This window comes from Perissodus microlepis, chromosome 16 (assembly GCF_051167445.1).
Source record: "Perissodus microlepis isolate ML-2025 ecotype Zambia chromosome 16, ASM5116744v1, whole genome shotgun sequence".
Lineage (NCBI taxonomy): Eukaryota > Metazoa > Chordata > Actinopteri > Cichliformes > Cichlidae > Perissodus > Perissodus microlepis.
Window position 1 is genome coordinate 18410001 of NC_140476.1, and position 19096 is coordinate 18429096.

The following is a 19096-nucleotide window of genomic DNA, read 5'->3' on the forward strand; positions in this document are numbered from 1 at the left end:
TTGCAGGATGATATGGCCGACAGCTTTCTACCCAGGCAGAGTGCACACAGCCAATCTCCAGTCTCACTGGGCTGCCAACAAGCCTGCCAAGAAGACTGTGGTTCACCATCAGGCCTTTTTGTGCCCATGTGCATTGGAACTTGAACATGTGGAGGAATGTTACATTCAGCGATGAGTCCATATTCTTGCTACAGCAGTTGGATCATAGGGTGAAAGTGTGGAGAAGACGCAGAGAACGATATGTTGATTGCAGCACTGATTGGGTAAGAACTTTTGGAGGTGGAGGCAGTGTGGTAGTATGAGGCGGCATCTCCCTCACTGGAAAAAATGGCTCATCTCAGTGCAGAGAGATGACGAGATAAAACCAGTGGCAATCCCATATCTCCGCAGTCTCACACCGAACCATTCCTGACCTCAAACCAACTGAACAGTTGTGGGATCAACTTGGGCTTAAATGGTACCATTTAAGGGAACGGTGTAAGATTTATTGACAAGAAAAATTGTTACAACAAAAAAATAATCAGCCAAATACAAGATTCTTTACTTTTTGTGCTAAGTTTAGATTCAGTTTAGTCTAATATGATGATTAATGTTCAGTCTTTTTTTTTTATTGACAGATTGTCCACCAATCCCCTTCCACTCCCACTACTTTGAGGAGCTGTTCATTACAAGAGGGCGCTACAAGGCCTGAATCCTCACCGCTGACGTCTTCCACCATTTCTCAAGCTGGTGAGAAATTTTTCTCTTTGAGTGTGAGTGGGGAAAAACACTTTGAGAAATTAAAATGTATTTTTATTCTTTCTCTTTAGCCTACAGCCCTTCTCGTAATGATGGTTTTCCAGTTATTACTAGTGTATGCTCATTGTCAGCAGGCGCATTGTCAACCCCGAGGTATGGTTTTGTGTTGTTTGGCAGCTTAAATATGTGTTTTGGGCGTTAACTGGGCGTTAACTCTGTTTTTTGTGCTCTGCAGAGTAAAAAGGAAACTGCCTGTTACTCCACAGAACACACCAAAAAGATCTCGGATAAATGGCTTCCATAGGAGCACCTCAGAAACAGCCCCATCAGTAGATGTGACCCCACTGAGCTCTCCTTCTGTGAATGTCGATAGTAATAATGATGATACCGACGATGAAATTGTCATCTTGGAGACTGCTAGCACCCCCAAGCCAAAACAGAACCTCTACGATTTAAATAAAGTGAAGAAAGAGGAAGACCAAAGTGACAATAATGTCAGCATGCTGTTGGAGTGTAGCGATGATGCTGCTGTGGATGTCCCCTCAGACACGAATGCTGCAGGAGCAGGCTCTGCAGGGTCTGCTGCTGTGGAAACCAGTTCCTCCCCAGCGCCCCTTCCACAGCTGTCAAGCGCCACTACCCAGACAGAAGCACCTATGGTGAAGCAAGAAGGCGAGGACCAAAAGCAAGATGATATTAATAAGGGTGGTAAAGAACAGACCTCGAATATGGATAACTGCAATGTTCAGCAAAGAAAATTTAAGCAGGAGAGCAGTGGAGACAGTCATAGTGAACATCAGGGACAGAAGACCTTGCAGAATGGCGTGAACCATGATCTAGAAAGGGAAGGAAGTCCTAGACCTTCCTGTTCAAATATTGGTGACAACGAATATAGTCCACTTACCTACCCCAATATCTCTGAGGTACAGCAACAACAAGACCAGCTGCTTGAGCTCATGCAGGAGACCGCTCAGGAGAGAGACTCTTTAAAAGAACAGGTCCAGAAACTTACCTCACAAGTGAAAGACCTGGAGAAAAAACTGAAGGAGATGGCACCGGTCAGCGTAAAGAAGGAGTGTTGTCACCAAGCCAGCCAGACAGAAGAAACAGGAGGGCAGAAGGACTACAAAAGTCTGTTTGAGAAGGCCAAACAGAAAGTCAGTGAACTGATTAAAGAGAAGGAGGCTTTAATAGCAGCATCTGATACCAAGGCCAATCTGAGTGCTGACAAAAATGTGGAAAATGATGATGAGATTGCGCTGCAAGTTGACGCTCTAGTCCGGAAACTGGATCAAAGAACGAAGGAGACAGAAGAGCTGCGCTCACGGGTCAGTGACACTGTGTAGGGCTGTCTTTGTTTAAAGAAAATAGTAAAAGTGATGACAAAAAGCTTTTCTCACATTCAGTTGAAATAATTTGACTCTTAAACGCACTGAACTAAACAAGCTTTTTACCTCTGCCTAGCTTATGTTTCTGGTAGCGCTGACGTAGGAACGTACATGTCACTCCGTCTGTAAACACAAAGTTGGAAATGCTCATGTCAAATTTGACCTGTATAGAGGTCAAATAGATTGATCTGAAGGTCAACATGATAAATGATGGTATACAGAGCTGTTACAACTATGTTTCTTACTGCTAATGTTTGTATTGGCAACATACTGTTTAGGGAACAGTATGTAAAAGTAAATACTCCTCAGAGCTGCCCTGGGGGAGGTTTGCACTTACTGAGTGCTTCTTGTTAATGCTTATATTTATTTATTTATTTAACATCTGGCAGCAGCTGGCCGATGTTGTCATGTGCCTTAACTGGTGTTCTGATAAAAGCACATGCTATGAGGTATACCTTACATCTACTTCTCAATCCAACTGTATAAGGAAAAATATCCCAAATTGCCCACTGTTATGCACTTTTTAAATATATTTCTCCTTTCGTTTGATTGATATTGACCTTCGTACCTACCCTCTTCCTCTCCCTCTCCCTCTGCACCACCAGCTGGACCTTGTGGAGGAGCACAAGGCAAACCTGGCAGCCCAGTGTGAAGAGCTCCAGTTAAGCTTAGAGCACCAAAGGGAAAAAGCACAAAGTCTTCCAACAACCAGTGAATCTTCAATTCAGACACATCCAGAGGAGGAAGGAGGGGCAGCTGTTTCTGGCACACATTCAAACTCAGATGCATACAGAAGGTTTGACTGCTGGGAGATCACTCCTCGTGGTTTTGATGTACCCCTCTTTGATAAAGCAATTTATGAAAGCAGCCTCACTGTTTTTCTCCTTTCTGTTTCCCCTTAGTTTGGTAGAGCTTCGGCAGAACGTCGGGCGCCTTCTTCTCCCCCACGTGCCTGCGCTGGACCTGGCACAAGTGAATTTCGAGTGCAATGTAATTGATGAGATCCTAGACCAGTTTCTCTCTAATAATAATTCTGACACAACAAATGATTAAACAAAAGTCATCACATCCTGGATTTAACTAGCGCTTCACCTGTAAATGTTTCATAAGGAGACCCGTGAGTGGGATATTAACTTAATTTAAGGTATGTTACAGATGCTTACGGATTTTTATTTTTAGGTTACTTTAACTAGCTTTTTGGGTTTTTTATGAAACAGAAACAAACAGCTGTAGATATTAATTGCTCCCAAGTTTCTCAAGAAAATCAAGGAAGTAGCAGTTTGTCAGTAGTCTTGCCAGCTATTAATACTTTTGTGTTTGATTTTTCTCTTGTTTTTGTTTTAAATAATATGTTGCACAGTTTGTATTATCATGTCTTACCAAATATATTTTTATATTGCCTATTTATATTTGTTGATTACTGCTCTGTGGCGAGGTGTGGTTTGTGGCTTAGCTGCAGGGGAGGGGTGGCCGGCACAGCTCAGGTCCATTACGGTAACCATGACTTCCCTATTTAAGTAACTGTCCGGTCCCAAAAGAGGGGTGGGAGGTTTGGAGAGGAGAGGAAAGCGCACAGCCATACAGGTGTATATATGTGTGTGTGTGTGTGGCTGTGTAGGAGCAAAATAAAAATGAGTTTGTCAAAACAACCTGCAAAGGCATCAGGTCCTTATGTCATAAGCTCTATAAGACTTTGGTAGTCTTCTCAAAATCACAACACAAGTCTGCCACAGAAGTCTGTCATCACAAACTTGGGCACGTTGATATTAAATAGAACAGACATTTGTCATCGCAGCAAGCGGTTTCATTATAATAATGAGGTGTGTGATGTGGGGCACAAGGAGCAAGGTCTTCAGTTTTGGTTGATTGTTTCAAACTCAAATGTTTTGGCAGCGTAGGTGGCAATCAAGGCATTAACCTTAGGCACCATGGTTTTACATTTCACTTTTGGGCAATAATTCAAGTTTCACTTTGGTAAAGAGCTCAGTCTGACGGTGATGAAATAACCAGCGTGGGAGTCACATTTCCATTTTCCATGACATTTTACAGAAAAAAAAGAGAAAAGCATCAACCACACGGTTTTACATGTTGTACTTTAACCTGCACATCACAGGCTTGAAAACAATGGGGGTTTTTCTAAAATTTTCAACTTTAAGACTCGTGATTTAACTAAAATCCTCATTGCAAAACTGTTAGCGGTTTTATCAAGTTAACTTGACTTAAATGTTTCACAGTTGCAGTCCACTGCTGATAACTCTGATATTTAAAAATTAAATATTCTGTCAATAACAACCACAGTAATAAAAGTTTGTTCTACCTATTTTTTAATAAATAATTTTAAATAATGGTCTAATTGCTGTTTTTTCCATTGTCATCGTGATTTTTACTATGATAATTATGATGTGAAAATCTGATATCATGCCTGCCCTTTTTCTTTGAACATTGTCTGTTTTTCTAGTACTTGTACCTCACTATTTACAAAATAATTTTTATCAAGCCACTTACAGATCTTTGAATCATTCAAAGATAATAAAAAAATTGACCAATTTTATTTTTTATTTATTTATTTTTTTTTTTACCAAATTCAACCAGTGTTTTTTCTACAGATAATGGAAAACTTAGCAAAGAAACAATTTTAGATTTTATCTTCAGGCAGTTTGTTACCAGCAGCCTGTCACAAAAACATCTCTTCCCATTTCTTCAGTTAAATCTTTGAAACATCCCAATGATAACAGTTTGACAGCCATAGCATAGTATTTTTATGAACAAGAGAACTTGTCATATTTCAGCATGCTGTGCTTTGTGTGCCTAAACCATTTTAGGAAACTGGCCAAGTGAAGGTAAAAACAAAAAGTGAGGCCTAAAAACACTGAGTGTTTACAAATACCTGTAAAACACCGTGGAGACTGTCGTAGTTTAGGGCTGCAAGTGGTACTGGGATTGACAACATCAATACTGATGGAATTATGAACAGAGACGACTACCATTAGATTTTCATCCACTATGCAATATGTAGAAACCATTTGCTTTGCAACGGCTTCATTTTTCATGATGGCAATGGTCCCAAATTCACGGTCAATTCAGTAAAAACATACCTGAGTAGAAAAAACACACAATGCCATACTATCAGTAATTGATTAGTCCCCCCCCCCTTTTTTTTGCCTTATATTCTGTATTTCAACGCATGTTTGCACGCTTCACTAAGTCGCCGTGTCTGGTGTTTATTACATAGCAAAATGAATGAATGAAGAAATGAGGGGATGGCCAAAGATCTTTGCGGATTACGTTAGGAAAAAAACAAAAAGTCAAGACTATCAATTGTCCCCGCCCTTTCCGTGTTTTTGTCCAATCACGGCAGACCGGAAGTTTTGAGAGTCTGGTACGCGGGAATTTACCAATTCTGACCGAGCTGGACAACAGAGAAGGTAAATACTGTCATGTACTTCCAGTTATCTTCGTTCAGATTAGTAAGCATTTGTAATTCGTCTGCATTCATAACGGGCACGCTTCTTAGCTAACAGTAACTTAACACAAATGTTCATGAATGGGAATGATGTCCACTGTGTTTAGCCGTAAACCAGTCCAACTAACCTGCCAGTTTAACTGCTAACGTGTTAGCCAGCTGGGCTCTATATGTTAGTGCAGCCAAATGAGCGGCTTTATCAAACTGTTTTCTCTAATCCGTATTTCAGAGTCTATTGTTGTACGTTCTGCTAACTAATGCGTTCATATGAGTTGATTGAAAACGATCTAGGTGGTGAATTTACCGTGTTTTTATCCCTTGAGGTCGGTGCCGAATATAACAATTGAAAAGAAATGAAGGTGGTAACGTGTGAGATAGCATGGCACAACAAGGAGCCAGTGTACAGTCTGGACTTTCAGCACAGCTCAGATGGACGCATTCATCGACTGGCCACAGCTGGAGTGGACACCACAGTCAGGGTGAGTGGAGACAGCGGTCAGAACATCTGGTTAACTCCTTAAGAGGTCGACGATTTTTATTTTGTTTTGTTTTTAATTAAATAAAATGTGAAATAAAGGAGAAAAAAAAACAGTGATTTAGTCTATAAATGCAGCAGGAAGAAGTGAGTCTCATGGATATAGAAGACGCAGGTATTTGTACCCATCAGTTGTTTTTTCTTCATTAATTGGTCATTAAAACACTTACCTTAAGAATGAGGACACAGAAACAGAGATAATATAGAGAGAAAAAATATTTTGTTAACTTTCTGAACAGTCCCAGTGTAGGTAGACAGAGTACAGTTGTAATTATAATCTTCCATATACTCATCATGAATGTCATGGTCATTTTGGGCTTTTAGTGATTCCTTCTGACTTTTTTTCCCCAGGGTGAAATGATTGTACAGCGTACATCTTTAATGACTTAAAAAAATAAGAATCTAGTACACAAGTATGAATTTATTCTGGATTTTCTCTAATCCAAACGTCAAAATTAAAAATGGAGGTTCAAATATATACATACACTATATACACCCTTATTAATAAACAGCAATTTGCACCTGAACAAGATGTTTTTTGTAGCCATTAACAAGTTTCCGGTATCACTCTGGCTGGATATTTCATTGTTCTTCTTGGCACAGTTCAAACGTTTAATGCTGGCTTGCTTTATCCTTTCTAAAACCAGTTATGGATGTGTGTTTGATATCATTCTTCTGTTGGAATACCTAACTGTTTTACTGCTGATTTGAGGTGAAGTTGAATAATTTGGTGGTAATTCTCCTATAAGATTCCATCTGTTAGGTAGGAGGTTCAAAGGTAAGGTAAAGTTTATCACCATGGGTTTCATCTGGTCAGAATGCAAAGAAAACAGCCAAATCATTGATTTTCCTTATGTCTTGGTTTATTTCACTTTAACTTAAAGGAAGACACACATGGACTACTAAACTCTAAAAAAGAAAACAAGGTTAGAATTTAAATCATTAACTTGAACATAAATGTTTAAACTCAGAAGAACAAATCAAACTCACCTCAGCCGCCTCCCTATGTGGGAGTGAAAAGAGTGAGTGAAAGGGAGTGCAGTCCTTATACAATGTATGCCAGGTGAGTTTATTTAAGGCACAAAGAAAATCAAGAACCAACCAGTGTTGAGAAAGTCAAGAGTGGAAACGAGGTAATTGCGGTCATGTGAGGGAGAATGAGGAAAACAGGAAACAGAATAAGAATCTTTTACTACATCATCCACTTTGTGCAATCTACCAGTACCACTTACAAAACAGCCCTGGAGCATGATGCTGCCACAACCGTGCTTAAAGTTAGTACAGTGTTCTTGGGTTTGAAAACCTCACCATTACTCGTCCAAACAAACGTCTTTTTATTGTGACCAAAAAGCTTAATCTTTGTCTCATCTGACCATAAAATTCTTCTCCAGAAGGCCCTCATTCACGTGGGCATTTCAGTCAAACTTAAAGGTGTCAGTTTTGGAGCAGTGGCATCTTTCTCAGGCAGAATCCTACAATCTACATCTACAATTCTCCTTCTTAGATCTTCACAGAGTTTCTTGGATTTTGAAGGACCAGAGTGTATGTAGACTTCTGGCCACAACTGTACATTTAAGCAAGTGTTTCACTGTGCATTTGTCAGGGTGATTATTGACCTTTTGTTTACAGAGACTTTTTCAGGCCCGCTTTAGCCCTTACAGAATGCCTCTCTTAAGGCCCATAGGATACTGGTTAACACAACAAGTCAAAGATCCTTAGTCTGAGATCTGGAGGAGGCACAAATCCCTGGGAGGGTTGCATCAGGAAAGGCATCCTGTATAACACTCTTTGCCAAATCAGATAAGGAGAACTACTCACTGTGGTGGCCCCTTGTGACTAACAGAGCAGTCAAAAGTAGTCCTGTTTTTGTTTTTTCCTTCTCAGACACCGGTGACAGTCTCTAAGTCACGATGCACCATCAAGCAATGCGATGTTTTCATGTTTGCGTACAGCAAGGTTTTAAATTATCGAGGCATGTGACATCCTTAAAGGGATGATTCACCAACAGGATCCACCTAATAGCAGTTATTTAAGTATTAAGATTTTTAATACATTTACCTTTTTTTATAACCTTTATCCTACTAAAATTAATCTGTGGACGGAGTATTGTTTGTGAAGAGCTGTATGTTGCACAGACAATTTACCGAGAATTTTTAATGATCTCTTTTCCTAATGATGTTTTTGCAGCTGTGGCGGGTGGATGCTGGTCCAGACGGGAAGGCGGTGGTAGAGTTTCTGTCTAATCTGGCTAGACATACAAAAGCTGTCAACGTAGTGCGCTTTAGCCCCAACGGAGAGCTGCTTGCTTCAGGAGGAGATGGTATGTTCCACGTAGTAGACAGACGCTTCTCAGCCTTTTCTCCATTGCAAACATGCGTGTTTCTATTTAAAAGCAACTGTTGTTTTTGTTCTCAAAACGAAACATGTTTTTTTTAAGAAACAATAATAGCGGCCTTTTAACATTTTGATGTAGATGCAATAATTCTGCTGTGGAAGCTCAACGACTCCAAGGAGCCCGAGCAGGCCTCTGTGTTTCAGGAGGATGAGGATGCTCAGCTAAACAAGGAGAGCTGGACTGTGGTCAAAACGCTTAGGTACGCTAGAACAGCAAGTGCTAATGTTTGCTAAGGTCAACGAAGTGAGATTCAGTCATAAATGGTGTTTAATTACTTTGTGTGGCATTCTGGTTGTTGAAGCTCTTATAACTATAATGCCCGTGAGATGTGGTTATAGAAAGGAGTTTGCTATCATCTGATTTCTTTCCAGAGGGCACATAGAGGATGTGTATGACATCTGCTGGACACGTGATGGAAACTTCATGGTGTCTGGATCTGTTGATAACACAGCTATCATGTGGGACATCAATAAAGGTTTGTGGGTGCATACATTTTATCTGTGATGCTTTTATCTGGTGTTATTTTTGACTTTCTGTCTATTTTGTTGTTTGTGTTTTTAGGACAGAAGCTTTCTATCTTGAATGACCACAAGAGCTACGTGCAGGGGGTTACCTGGGATCCCCAAGGACAATATATTGCCACTCTCAGCTGTGATAGGTGATTTAAACATGGATTAATCTAATTTGAGAATGCTGTTCACATTCCTATATACTCACTGGCAACTTTATTAGGGACACATTACTAAGTCACCTGGTGGATCCTCTTTTAACACCAGAACTGCTTAAATTCTACATCACTTAGATTCAAGAAGGTGCCTAAAACATTCCTCAGCTATTGACATGATGTGAGCACATAGTTGCTGCAGATTTGTCGGCTGCACACCATTTATGTGAATCTTCTTTTCCTCTACATCGTAATGGCGCTCTATTAGATTGGGATATGGTGACTGTGGAGGCTGTTTGAGTACAGTGAACTCAGTGACTTCATCAGAAAACCAGTTTTAGATTACTTGAGCTTTGTGACATGACACGTTATCCTGTTGGGTACACTGTGTCCATAAAGCCGTGGACATGGTCAGCAACAATAGTCAGGTAGGCTATAGCATTTAAACAATGTTCAGCTGGTACTAACGAGCCCAAAGTGTGCCAAGAAAATATCCCCCACACACACCTTAACACCTCTATCAGCCTGAACTATTGATGCAAGGCAGGTTGGATCCATGCTTTCATGTTGTTTACACCTGTCATCTGCAGCACAAATTGATACTCATCAGACCACACAACATTTTTCCCAGTCTTCTATTGTCCACTTTTGGTGAGCCTGTGAGGATTTTAGCCTCAGTTTCCAGTTCTTAGCAGAGTGAAGTGACACTGTGTGTTCTTCTGCTGCTGGAGCCCATCTGCTTCAGTGGTTGAGGGATTCAGAGATGCTCTTCTGCTTACCTTAGGTGTAATAAGTGGTTATTTAAGTTTTGCCTTCCTATCAGTCCCTTAAATCATCTTTATTCCCTATTATGAAGCTCAGTTTTCACTTCAGCAGGTTGTCTTGACAACGTCTTCTTGCCTAAATGCACTGAGTTGCTGTCATGTGATTGGCTGGTTAGATCTTTGCATTACCAAACAACTGAACAGGTATAACTAACAAAGTGCCCAATGAGTGTAGTATTGTTCCTTATTAAATGATTGTATTTGATGTTGTGTAGGCACTGGCATTGATGTGTCTGCATGCTGATGCTCGGAATGTTTTTGTTTCTCCTCCCATTCAGGGTGCTTCGTGTGTACAGCACTCACACCAAGAAGAAGGCCTTCAGTATCAGTAAAATGAGCTCTGGGCCGCTTGCAGAAGGAGAGGTCAGTCGTGCTTCTTTTTACAAACTCTCTTCAATGTCTTAAAGGTGGTTCTAATGTCTCAGTTACTTTTTTCAATCATTTTTATTAGCACCAGTCTGGTCTCTCATAAATCTGAAATTCTGAGAAACCTGTGTTTCATCCAAGCTGATAGTTGCATGAGCCACAATACCTTTCTTCTTAACTTTGCAAACTGTGTTTTGAGGTTTTTCCTGCTTGTGTTATTCTTATTCCTTAACCTTAAGTTTATAAAACCAAATATAAGAAATTAAATGCTCTACCAAACTTTCCAGAGCGAGTTAGAACTGTTACGTAACCTTTTCAGGTGAAGCAGTACAGGATGTTCCACGATGACAGCATGAGGTCTTTCTTTCGTCGTCTCTCATTCACACCAGACGGGTCATTCCTGCTTGCTCCCGGTAAACACAAAGCATGCTTTTGAAATCTTGTGTTCTAACAGTGCAACACTTTTTTTCTAATTTCGCCTCGCTGTTGTCTGCTTCTTTGAAACCTCAGCTGGATGCGTGGAGATAGGAGAAAACATCATGAATACCACCTACATCTTTTCCAGGAAGGGTCTAAAGAGGTATCTTTTGTGGCCTGTTATTGTATTTACACCCTATTCAGAGTCTGTTAAAGTTTAATAATCGGTGTATATAAATATCTTTCTGTGTGTTTTTTAGGCCTGTTGCTCACTTGCCATGCCCATCTAAGGCTACACTGGCTGTGCGCTGCTGCCCTGTCTACTTTGAACTGAGGACAAAAAAAGGAGAAGGCAAGGACATTCAAGCAAGACTGATTATTTCGGACTAGTTTTCCTTTCTTGTGTTGTGTTCTTCGTGTCACTCCCATTCCCATTTCTTCCCTACAGACGGTACTGTCCAGGCTCTTCCCAACGTATTCCAGCTGCCGTACCGTATGGTGTTTGCCGTGGCCTCTGAGGATTCAATCCTGTTGTATGACACGCAGCAGAAACTTCCATTTGGCCTTGTGTCCAACATCCACTACCACACCCTCAGTGATCTCACATGGTAAACTTTCTTTTTAGCTGTTTTAGCACAGGTATCTGTATTTAACTTTTCAAAAGCAAAAGATAGTCATTCATCTAATAAAGACTACAGGAAGATATGATAATGTGCACACAAAAAAGTAATATGTATTTACTTATTTGTTAAAAACAGCCAAATCTGTATATTATTTACTTGTTTTGAGTAAAGCCTGATTTTCTTAAAGGAATATTTTGTCTTACAGACGGTTTTTAATGGAAAATACAAAACAACACAGCAATACATAAAAGCAGATAATCTGTACTCACAGAACACACACTTTGAGGTTATAAAGTACAAAACTTCATGCCATTGCCATCAAAACCACAGAAATCAGCAAAAGACAGGAAGACAGAAGCAGGGGACAGCTAGTAATAGGCCAAATTCATCTTTTATATGATGGCTGCAGCAATTGGGATAAAAGACCTTTATTTGTCACCATGATAAAGGGAAAGCTTTCACCTCTTGGAAGCCAATATAGATAGGGGTTAAAGGGTAGCGATGCCATGTGAGACATTTGCCTTAAAATGAAATGCGCCTAATTTGTCTTATGAGCTCCAGTAGATGTGCTTGCTTTGTCGACAGGCTTCAATCAGATACATAAGCCATGTATTGCTCAGCCAGAATATAGCTAGCATAAAGGTGGAATTTGGCGAGTGTTACTAAAGAACATGACTGGCTCAAATTGATGACTCCTGTTATTCAGTTATTCGCCTGAAGATGCTTTATATTGTAAGGTACAGTAGGAAGGAAAAACTCTCTTTTAACAGGAAGAAACACGAGCCAGAGTTTCATACGTGCTGATGAGTGAAAGTTGAGTGAAGAAAAAACATTCAGTGCATCAATAGCTACTCAAATGTGATGGACAAACAAAATTTTGAAAGATTTTTCTCCTTAAAGTTATACTTTTCCCACCACCTTTGCTGCATCTCTGCTGCTATCTATGGGCTAAATTATCAGTGACCAAACTTTAGTTCACCCAGCACCAGTGCAAAACACTCCAAAACTGTACACTGCAGCACAATACTGCAAACTACCCAGTTTAGCCTGCACTTAGAGTCCAGCATAAGCTTTAAATAACATGAAGTTATCAGTTAATTTGTTGCTAAAGACATGATCGAACTTAAATAATTTCTTACAGTCAGTCTTACATTTAATAACCTGAAAGCTTGTAACTTTGTGAGCATTCCTTAGTCTGAAAATGATATTTTATGTGTGGATTTATGCCCATGAAGTAGAGAGGTGGATGCTAAACTGTAAATGTTTTACCATTAAGCAGACTTTATCCCTTGCAGGTCCCGTGATGGTTCCTTCCTGGCTGTGTCCTCCACAGACGGTTACTGCTCCTTCCTGTCATTCTCTCCTGGGGAGCTGGGCACTCCACTGAAAGAGCCGCCCACCCTGGAGGTCTTTGTCCCAAACAGTGGTGTTGAGAAAAAAGGCAAGAAGGCATCATTGGCCAAAGGCTCATCTCCTATATCCCAGCCGTCACCCTCAGCCCCACCTGCCACATCCCAAGCTAACCAGGCCAAAGACACCCCCTCTCTAACCTCCCCAGAGGAGAAGAAGAGCACCCCTCGTGCCAACTCCAAACCTCAGCCCCGCAGGATCACCCTCAACACCCTTGAGGGATGGGGAAAGCCCACTACTCCTAAAGCCACGGCCTCTGCATCATCTCAGTCCTCAAAATCTGGGAGCACAAGCGCCCCTTCCACTCCCCAACCACGCGTAACCCCCCTCTCTCCATCCACACCAAAAGTCCTCAACAGTGCCAATACTCCTGGGCCCGCAACACCTAAGAGTGCTGCCACATCAAAAGGGCCCACTCCAAGGTAAATATTAGAGCAGCTGTCTTTGTGATTCTGTCAGGGTGGCAGAAAGTAAGACGGGTAAATAATGATGTAATTAGTATGGGTATGTTTTTATTTCTTTTGTATGCAAGTTGTTTTCTCGTGTAGCTGCCAATAGAAATTCAAAGCTGTTTCATTCAGTCTTTAAAAAAAGAAAGTGCTTCACACCCTCAACTTTCAAAAACGTAAAAGTTTAATAGTTATTTTATTAAAAAAAATAAATTGCTTAAAGGGAAAGTATTGTACTCATTTCTAGCTCCACTTGGTCTCTTTGACAATAGGTTTTCACTATTATTCACAGTTCACAATAAGCCATATTTGTCTGAAACAAGCTGTTTTAGCTCGTTTGTCCTTAGACACCTTTCCTCTGTCTGCCTCTTACAAACAGAAGTTTTTGTGAAAACAGAACCGTGTGCCTGAATTTACCAGATTAAGGTTATCTACTACTAAGGTTATCTATGACATCATACAGTTTCAAAAGTAGAAAAAAACAGTCTGAAACAGAGTTTACAACAGTGTATTCCCTGAGGCTCTCAGGAAGCCTTGTACATATTGGTATTAGTATAAACAGACACTTTATAACTGCTGCTTTTATACATGTAGACACAGTCAAGAGAGTTACAGCTAAAGCTCAAACCAAGCATAAGAATGGGGAGGAAAGAGGATTCAAGTGGTCTTTAACATGGCGTCGTTGTGCCAAATGGGCTGGTTTGAGTATTTCAGAAACTGCTGATCTGTTGAGATTTTCCTGCACAACAACTGGGTGAAAATTGCCTTGTTGAAGTCAGAGATCAGTGGAGAATGACCAGCTTACTTCAAGTTGAATGGAAGGCAACAGTAACTCAATTAGAAGCTCTGTGCAAACAAGGTATCAAGACAAGCATCTCTGAATACACAACACCTTGAACCTTAAGTGGATGGGCTACAGTAGCAGAAAACCACACCAGGTGCCACTGCTGTCTGCTAAGAACAGGAAACTGAGGCTACAGGTCACACAGGCTGATCAAAATTCAGCAATGGAAGCTTGGTAAAACATTGCCTCGAGTCATTTGGATGGATTGTTTGCTGTAAACAACATGGAAGCACCGATCATTCCTGTCTTTTATCATTGGTTCAAGGTGGTGTTTGTGGTGTAATCATGTGGAGGCCTATATTCTTGGCATATTTGGGCCCTTAAGAGCAACTGAGCATTGTTTATACGCTGCAGCCTACCTGGTTAGTACTGATGCTAACCATGCCCATTCTGTTGTGACCACAGTGACTTCTAATTGGCTGCTTTCAGCAGGACAGCGCACCATGTCACAAAGCTCACATCGTTTCAAACTAATTTCTTGAACTTGACACAAGTTTACTCAAATGGCCTTCACAGTCCACATATCTTAGTTTAATCTGAGCACCTGTGGTATGTGGTGGAACGGATGATTGATAAATCTGCAGCAGCTGTGTGACTTCTATCACGTATCAGGCCTTTTCTGAAAGCACAAGTTGGTCCTAGCAATGTGTACCTAATGAAGTGTCCCACAAGTGTATGTGGGGAAAAAAGGAAATCAAAAAACACCTCCTTAAAGAAAGAACTTATATGCTTGTACATATAATTTGTGGATGTTTTTTTTGACAGTAAAGTTTTAAACAAAAGCATCTTTCAAATCCATGTTCCACAGTTTATTAGGAGTTGTGTCTAAAAATCAGTTATGAGGATGAGCGTCTCCAATTTTGAATATTATTCAAATATATTTTACAGGAAAGGGAAACTTGCTGAAACCCACTCGAGGGATCTAGAAACACAGTGGAATTATTTATTAAGCATGTAATGTAGAGATAATAAGTGTTGTTTGTGCAGCAGCAGCGTTAAAGCTTCACTGTGAGTATTAAAGCTTCTTTTTAGATGCAGCGTGGCGCGTGTGAAGAGTGCAGTTTGCCCTAAACTACAGCGTATGCTAATTTATGGAAATGTATGATCTATTCAAATCTTTGACCGGACTCTTATTGACTACATCTACCCTCCTAGCCCCCTTGAATGCAGTTTGAGTTTTCAGAGTGTGAAAAGTAAGAAAACACTGTGCTCTTTATAGTGTATAATATGCCTTCTTTTGAATAAGATAAGAGAAATATAAATAGCTCTATTTGCTGTGTGAGGTTTTTGTCGGTTAATATGTGCCCAGCACCTGCAGTGTGAACAAAGCCCTGTCTGGTATGAGGGATTCGTTGGACCCCCCACTGACTACAAAATAATAATCACTCTGTCAGACTGCTGGTAGACAATAGCAGGCCTGTGCATGCTTTTGTGTACCCCCTTTTTCACATCTGTAACTTGGAACGTTTGACTAATTTTCACTGTTGGGCAACAACAAAACAAAAGACGATAAATACACGTTTTGTTGCTTTGAGGTTTTTTCAGCATTGCTACTTTTTTCTCTTTGTTTGCAGGAGAGTATCTTTGACTCCCCTTGCACCCCGGTCTCCAGCTGTTGGCTCACTTTTCAGCCCTCTCTCCTCCACGGAAAAGGCCAAACACGGTTAGTGAGGTTTTGGCCGTCTTTTTTAATGCTGAACTTTCCACGATAATCAACTTTTATAATGGAGAGTCGAGTGAGATGCTTACAATTATTAGGTGGCAAGAGCCCAGGGATTGTTGTGGCCCTCCCTAGACTGAGTGATAGTAGCAACAACTTGTCTTATCCTATGTTTAAATCAGTGTATGTTATTGTGCCTTTATTACAGTACCATATTTGAGTAATTCCAACTTGGATTACCTCTTTATGTACACGCTCTTATAGCAAGCTTGTAGCAAGTTATGGATTTGTACTAGAGCTTAGAAAATATATATATTTTTGAAGATCTATTTCACCTTGAGTCTTTTTGTAGCTTAAATTGTGTTTACTGACATCTCTGACTATGACATAGCTACAGATACATTCAAAGAAGCAGGAAACAAAAGCAGTCAGACAGGTTGCAAACAAACCAGCAGCATAGTTTGATTAGGTAAACCACTTTGTTTGGGAGTGAACATCAAAGTAAGCAAACCTGAAAGGGCTATATTAATTCTTCAGTGCTAAACTTTTGGTCTGTTTGATCCATTTTAGCCCATTCTTCTTTATGTTGCTTCAGTTCACTGAAGTTTTCAGGAAGTTATTTATGCATATCTCTCTTAAAGTCATGCAGTTAGTTACGACTGACTGGACCATTGAGCTGTGCTTAGGATCTTTGTCCTTTTGCACGAAGCCTTTTAGCCAAGTTTTAGATGTGAGACACAAGGCCTCACATTTGATGCTGTTATGATCAGTCACACTGATTATTTTGCTGTCAGCTAAATGGCTGCTTTTGCAAGGAACTATAATTTTAGAAAAATATGAAAAGGTTATACGCATGAAACAGAATGCACTTAACCCTGCACTGTAACCTTCCAGGTAACCTCCCAAGTAATGTGCCTACACGTTAGGTCGACACCATTTAATTGGCGTGGAAGGCGTAAATTATGACGTAGATCTTCCACTGAAGCGTTTCTCTTATTAACGAGCAATAATAAATATTCAAAAGAAGCTCCACCTCTTTGCTCTTTGCGGTGTGTAAACAGACTCTAGCTCCACATTAAACTGGGCCACCATCATCATCTCTGCTGTTGTGGTATCTGTGTGCGTGTGCTTAATGTCAAACTTTTTATTCACACGCCGATCCTAAATGCATTTGTATTGCAGGACTGTTGTTAGTCGCAAATGTGGTTCGCGTTTCCATGGTGACCATGATGTGCTACAGAGCCCTAAACAGTTATTTAAATTTCACAACTCTATCATTAAGACATGGGAGAATCTGATGGGCTCATAATTGAGTATTTCATTAATTAATGTTCAGATTTTTTTTTTTTTTTTAATTCTTGCACCTTCAGCCCTGATGGTGTTTAATGTACAAAACCCCCCAAAACATCATGCAGTGCAGAAAACCCAGAATTAACGCCGAAGTCCTGCTTTCTAGTAGCAGATCATGGCAGGGCTCGCAAAATCGCTATCTCCGGTCGGGCGACCAAAATCTTTCTCAGCCCCGCCCGTCGGGCTATATGATGGTCCGACGGGAAGCCCGAATCATTACCCCTCGAACACCGTGGTTCACAGTTTGCACAAGGTGTTTATGCTGATATGCTGTGTTTTCACCACACATCTCCATTATTGTCAAATCAAACTTTAGGTATCATGTTCTTTTTAGAGAGAAGAGGCTCATTTTCATTGTTTCATTCCAAATCAGTCTTTTTTAATTGCATTGTCATGAGTCTGAGACGTAGCTCTTGAGCATTGCACAGTCTGACCTTGAGTTGAATTTGCTGCAGTACGAGGAAGATTGTGGCATTGCGTTAACACATATCTGAATCCTCCAGACCAGCAAACTGCTAGAACTTGTGCTCACACTTGCTGAAAAATGATTTGGTACATTTGATTGGAATTACCTGGCTACTACTTAGCCTCTTAATTCCTATGCAAGCAGTAAAGGTGAGCTTACGTTTTTTCACAGGACTGGCGAAATGTTGTTTTTCGCATGACTGTACACGCAGCAGAAGATCACACAGAAACAGGCTATGACGTGTAACCTTCTTTTTATTTCACCAGATCGTCCTTCCCCTCCCACTGATCCAGTGTGCCAGCCTCCAGAATCGAAACGACCCAAGACCACCCAAGAAAAGACCAGCGTCACCAAGGAGTAGTATAAACTGAGAAAAGTGTGGTGCTGCAAAATAAGACTAGAGTACATAAAGCAGAATGGAAGTTGAAGATGCATCAGCAAAAGAGCACTGAGGCTCCACATGAATTCACAGTGTTGTGTGCAATAGCATTGCCTTTGCGTCATATTGATCTTAGCGACTGGAGCTTTACATTTCACTTTATGTACTCAGTTATAAAGCAGACTGTATTGCAGTTTATGTCCTTTATTCTTTTTTTAAAGGTGTTTTGTATCATACAATAAACAAGTAATGAGTTAATTGTATTATATTTGTGTTGTGTGAAATTTAAAAGCTTGAGTCAAGTTGTTTCACTTCTCCACAACATGATTGTGAAGAGAAAACTGTACTGAAAACCTGTAGAAGACGATAACAAGCACTTGAAGGGTTTTGACTTTGTGTGAGCTTTGAGTTTATATAGCATGCTGAAGACTTTGGTTGAATAGGGTGACTTCTGTTGTTAAGCATTTGCATTTTCTTATTGTCTAATAAAAGATGTTTGATATAAAGTGCAAGTTCTGGTGGTTTATCACATGGTATCTAAATACCATAAATAAGCAGGTAATAATTAAAAAGAATATTTACCTAATAGTAATTAATTACCTGACAGAAGTGAGGTCAAAGTGATTTGAAGGCGGGCGGTTACATTTTTTAAAAAAAAAATCCCCGCTATTGTAACGTTAATCTCCCTTTCTTTGCATTGCTAATAACATTTTAACCATATTTGTTATTTCTATTGTGCCCTTCATGTTAACATGTCAGTTTACTGATATAAATTGCCATGGTCTAAATTGTGCATTATCAGTGCTGTCAGTAATAAACCTTTTGAGTTATAAAAACAATTCTTCATTCATTACCCTAAAGCAACAGTCTTTACAAATTCACCCATCATCATCTTCAAGCTCTATTAAATTAATTAATGATGCTGTACTTCAGTGCAACAATCTTTGAAAAGTAGACGGAAGCACCAAAATTTGTGTTTGTCTCTCTAGTGCCATCCATTCAAAAAATCCCATTGCACACTTGGAAAATTCCAGATGTTCTATTATAGGCATTGTTTCCCTTTTAGGAAGCAGTTTTACTGCAGAACCACTGGTTCATTTTCAGAGGTTTTACTCTGGAGTTTTA

The 19096-nt window shown here is 40.1% G+C and overlaps 2 protein-coding genes across 2 annotated transcripts in view; both read left to right on the plus strand.

Moving 5' to 3' along the window:
- morc3a (MORC family CW-type zinc finger 3a) overlaps positions 1-3533 on the plus strand; it is a 17621-nt gene extending 14088 nt beyond the window's left edge. Inside the window, exons 14-18 of the mRNA XM_084908017.1 lie at positions 618-729; positions 810-891; positions 974-2066; positions 2732-2922; positions 3029-3533. Of these exons, the coding sequence (XP_084764143.1) occupies positions 618-729; positions 810-891; positions 974-2066; positions 2732-2922; positions 3029-3179 (1629 nt within the window). The 3' untranslated portion in view covers positions 3180-3533. The remainder of the gene's footprint in view (positions 1-617; positions 730-809; positions 892-973; positions 2067-2731; positions 2923-3028) is intronic.
- A 1037-nt stretch (positions 3534-4570) lies between these two features.
- Positions 4571-18480, plus strand: chaf1b (chromatin assembly factor 1, subunit B). The gene is made up of 14 exons (XM_084908018.1): positions 4571-5551; positions 5913-6068; positions 8312-8444; positions 8598-8718; positions 8891-8994; positions 9081-9177; positions 10286-10370; positions 10693-10786; positions 10884-10953; positions 11051-11142; positions 11239-11398; positions 12709-13245; positions 15691-15779; positions 17859-18480. The coding sequence occupies exons 2-14, from the start codon at positions 5943-5945 to the stop codon at positions 17951-17953; spliced, it is 1803 nt and encodes a 600-aa protein (XP_084764144.1). The 5' UTR covers positions 4571-5551; positions 5913-5942; the 3' UTR covers positions 17954-18480.
- Positions 18481-19096: the final 616 nt, after the last annotated feature.

Excerpts from the sequence above, each read along its gene's own strand:
- chaf1b (XM_084908018.1), top strand. The coding sequence starts at position 5,943 with ATGAAGGTGGTAACGTGTGAGATAGCATGGCACAACAAGGAGCCAGTG. Across the intron at positions 8,445-8,597 it reads GCTTGCTTCAGGAGGAGATG|ATGCAATAATTCTGCTGTGG; the intron begins GTATGTTCCACG and ends ATTTTGATGTAG. Across the intron at positions 15,780-17,858 it reads CACGGAAAAGGCCAAACACG|ATCGTCCTTCCCCTCCCACT; the intron begins GTTAGTGAGGTT and ends TTATTTCACCAG.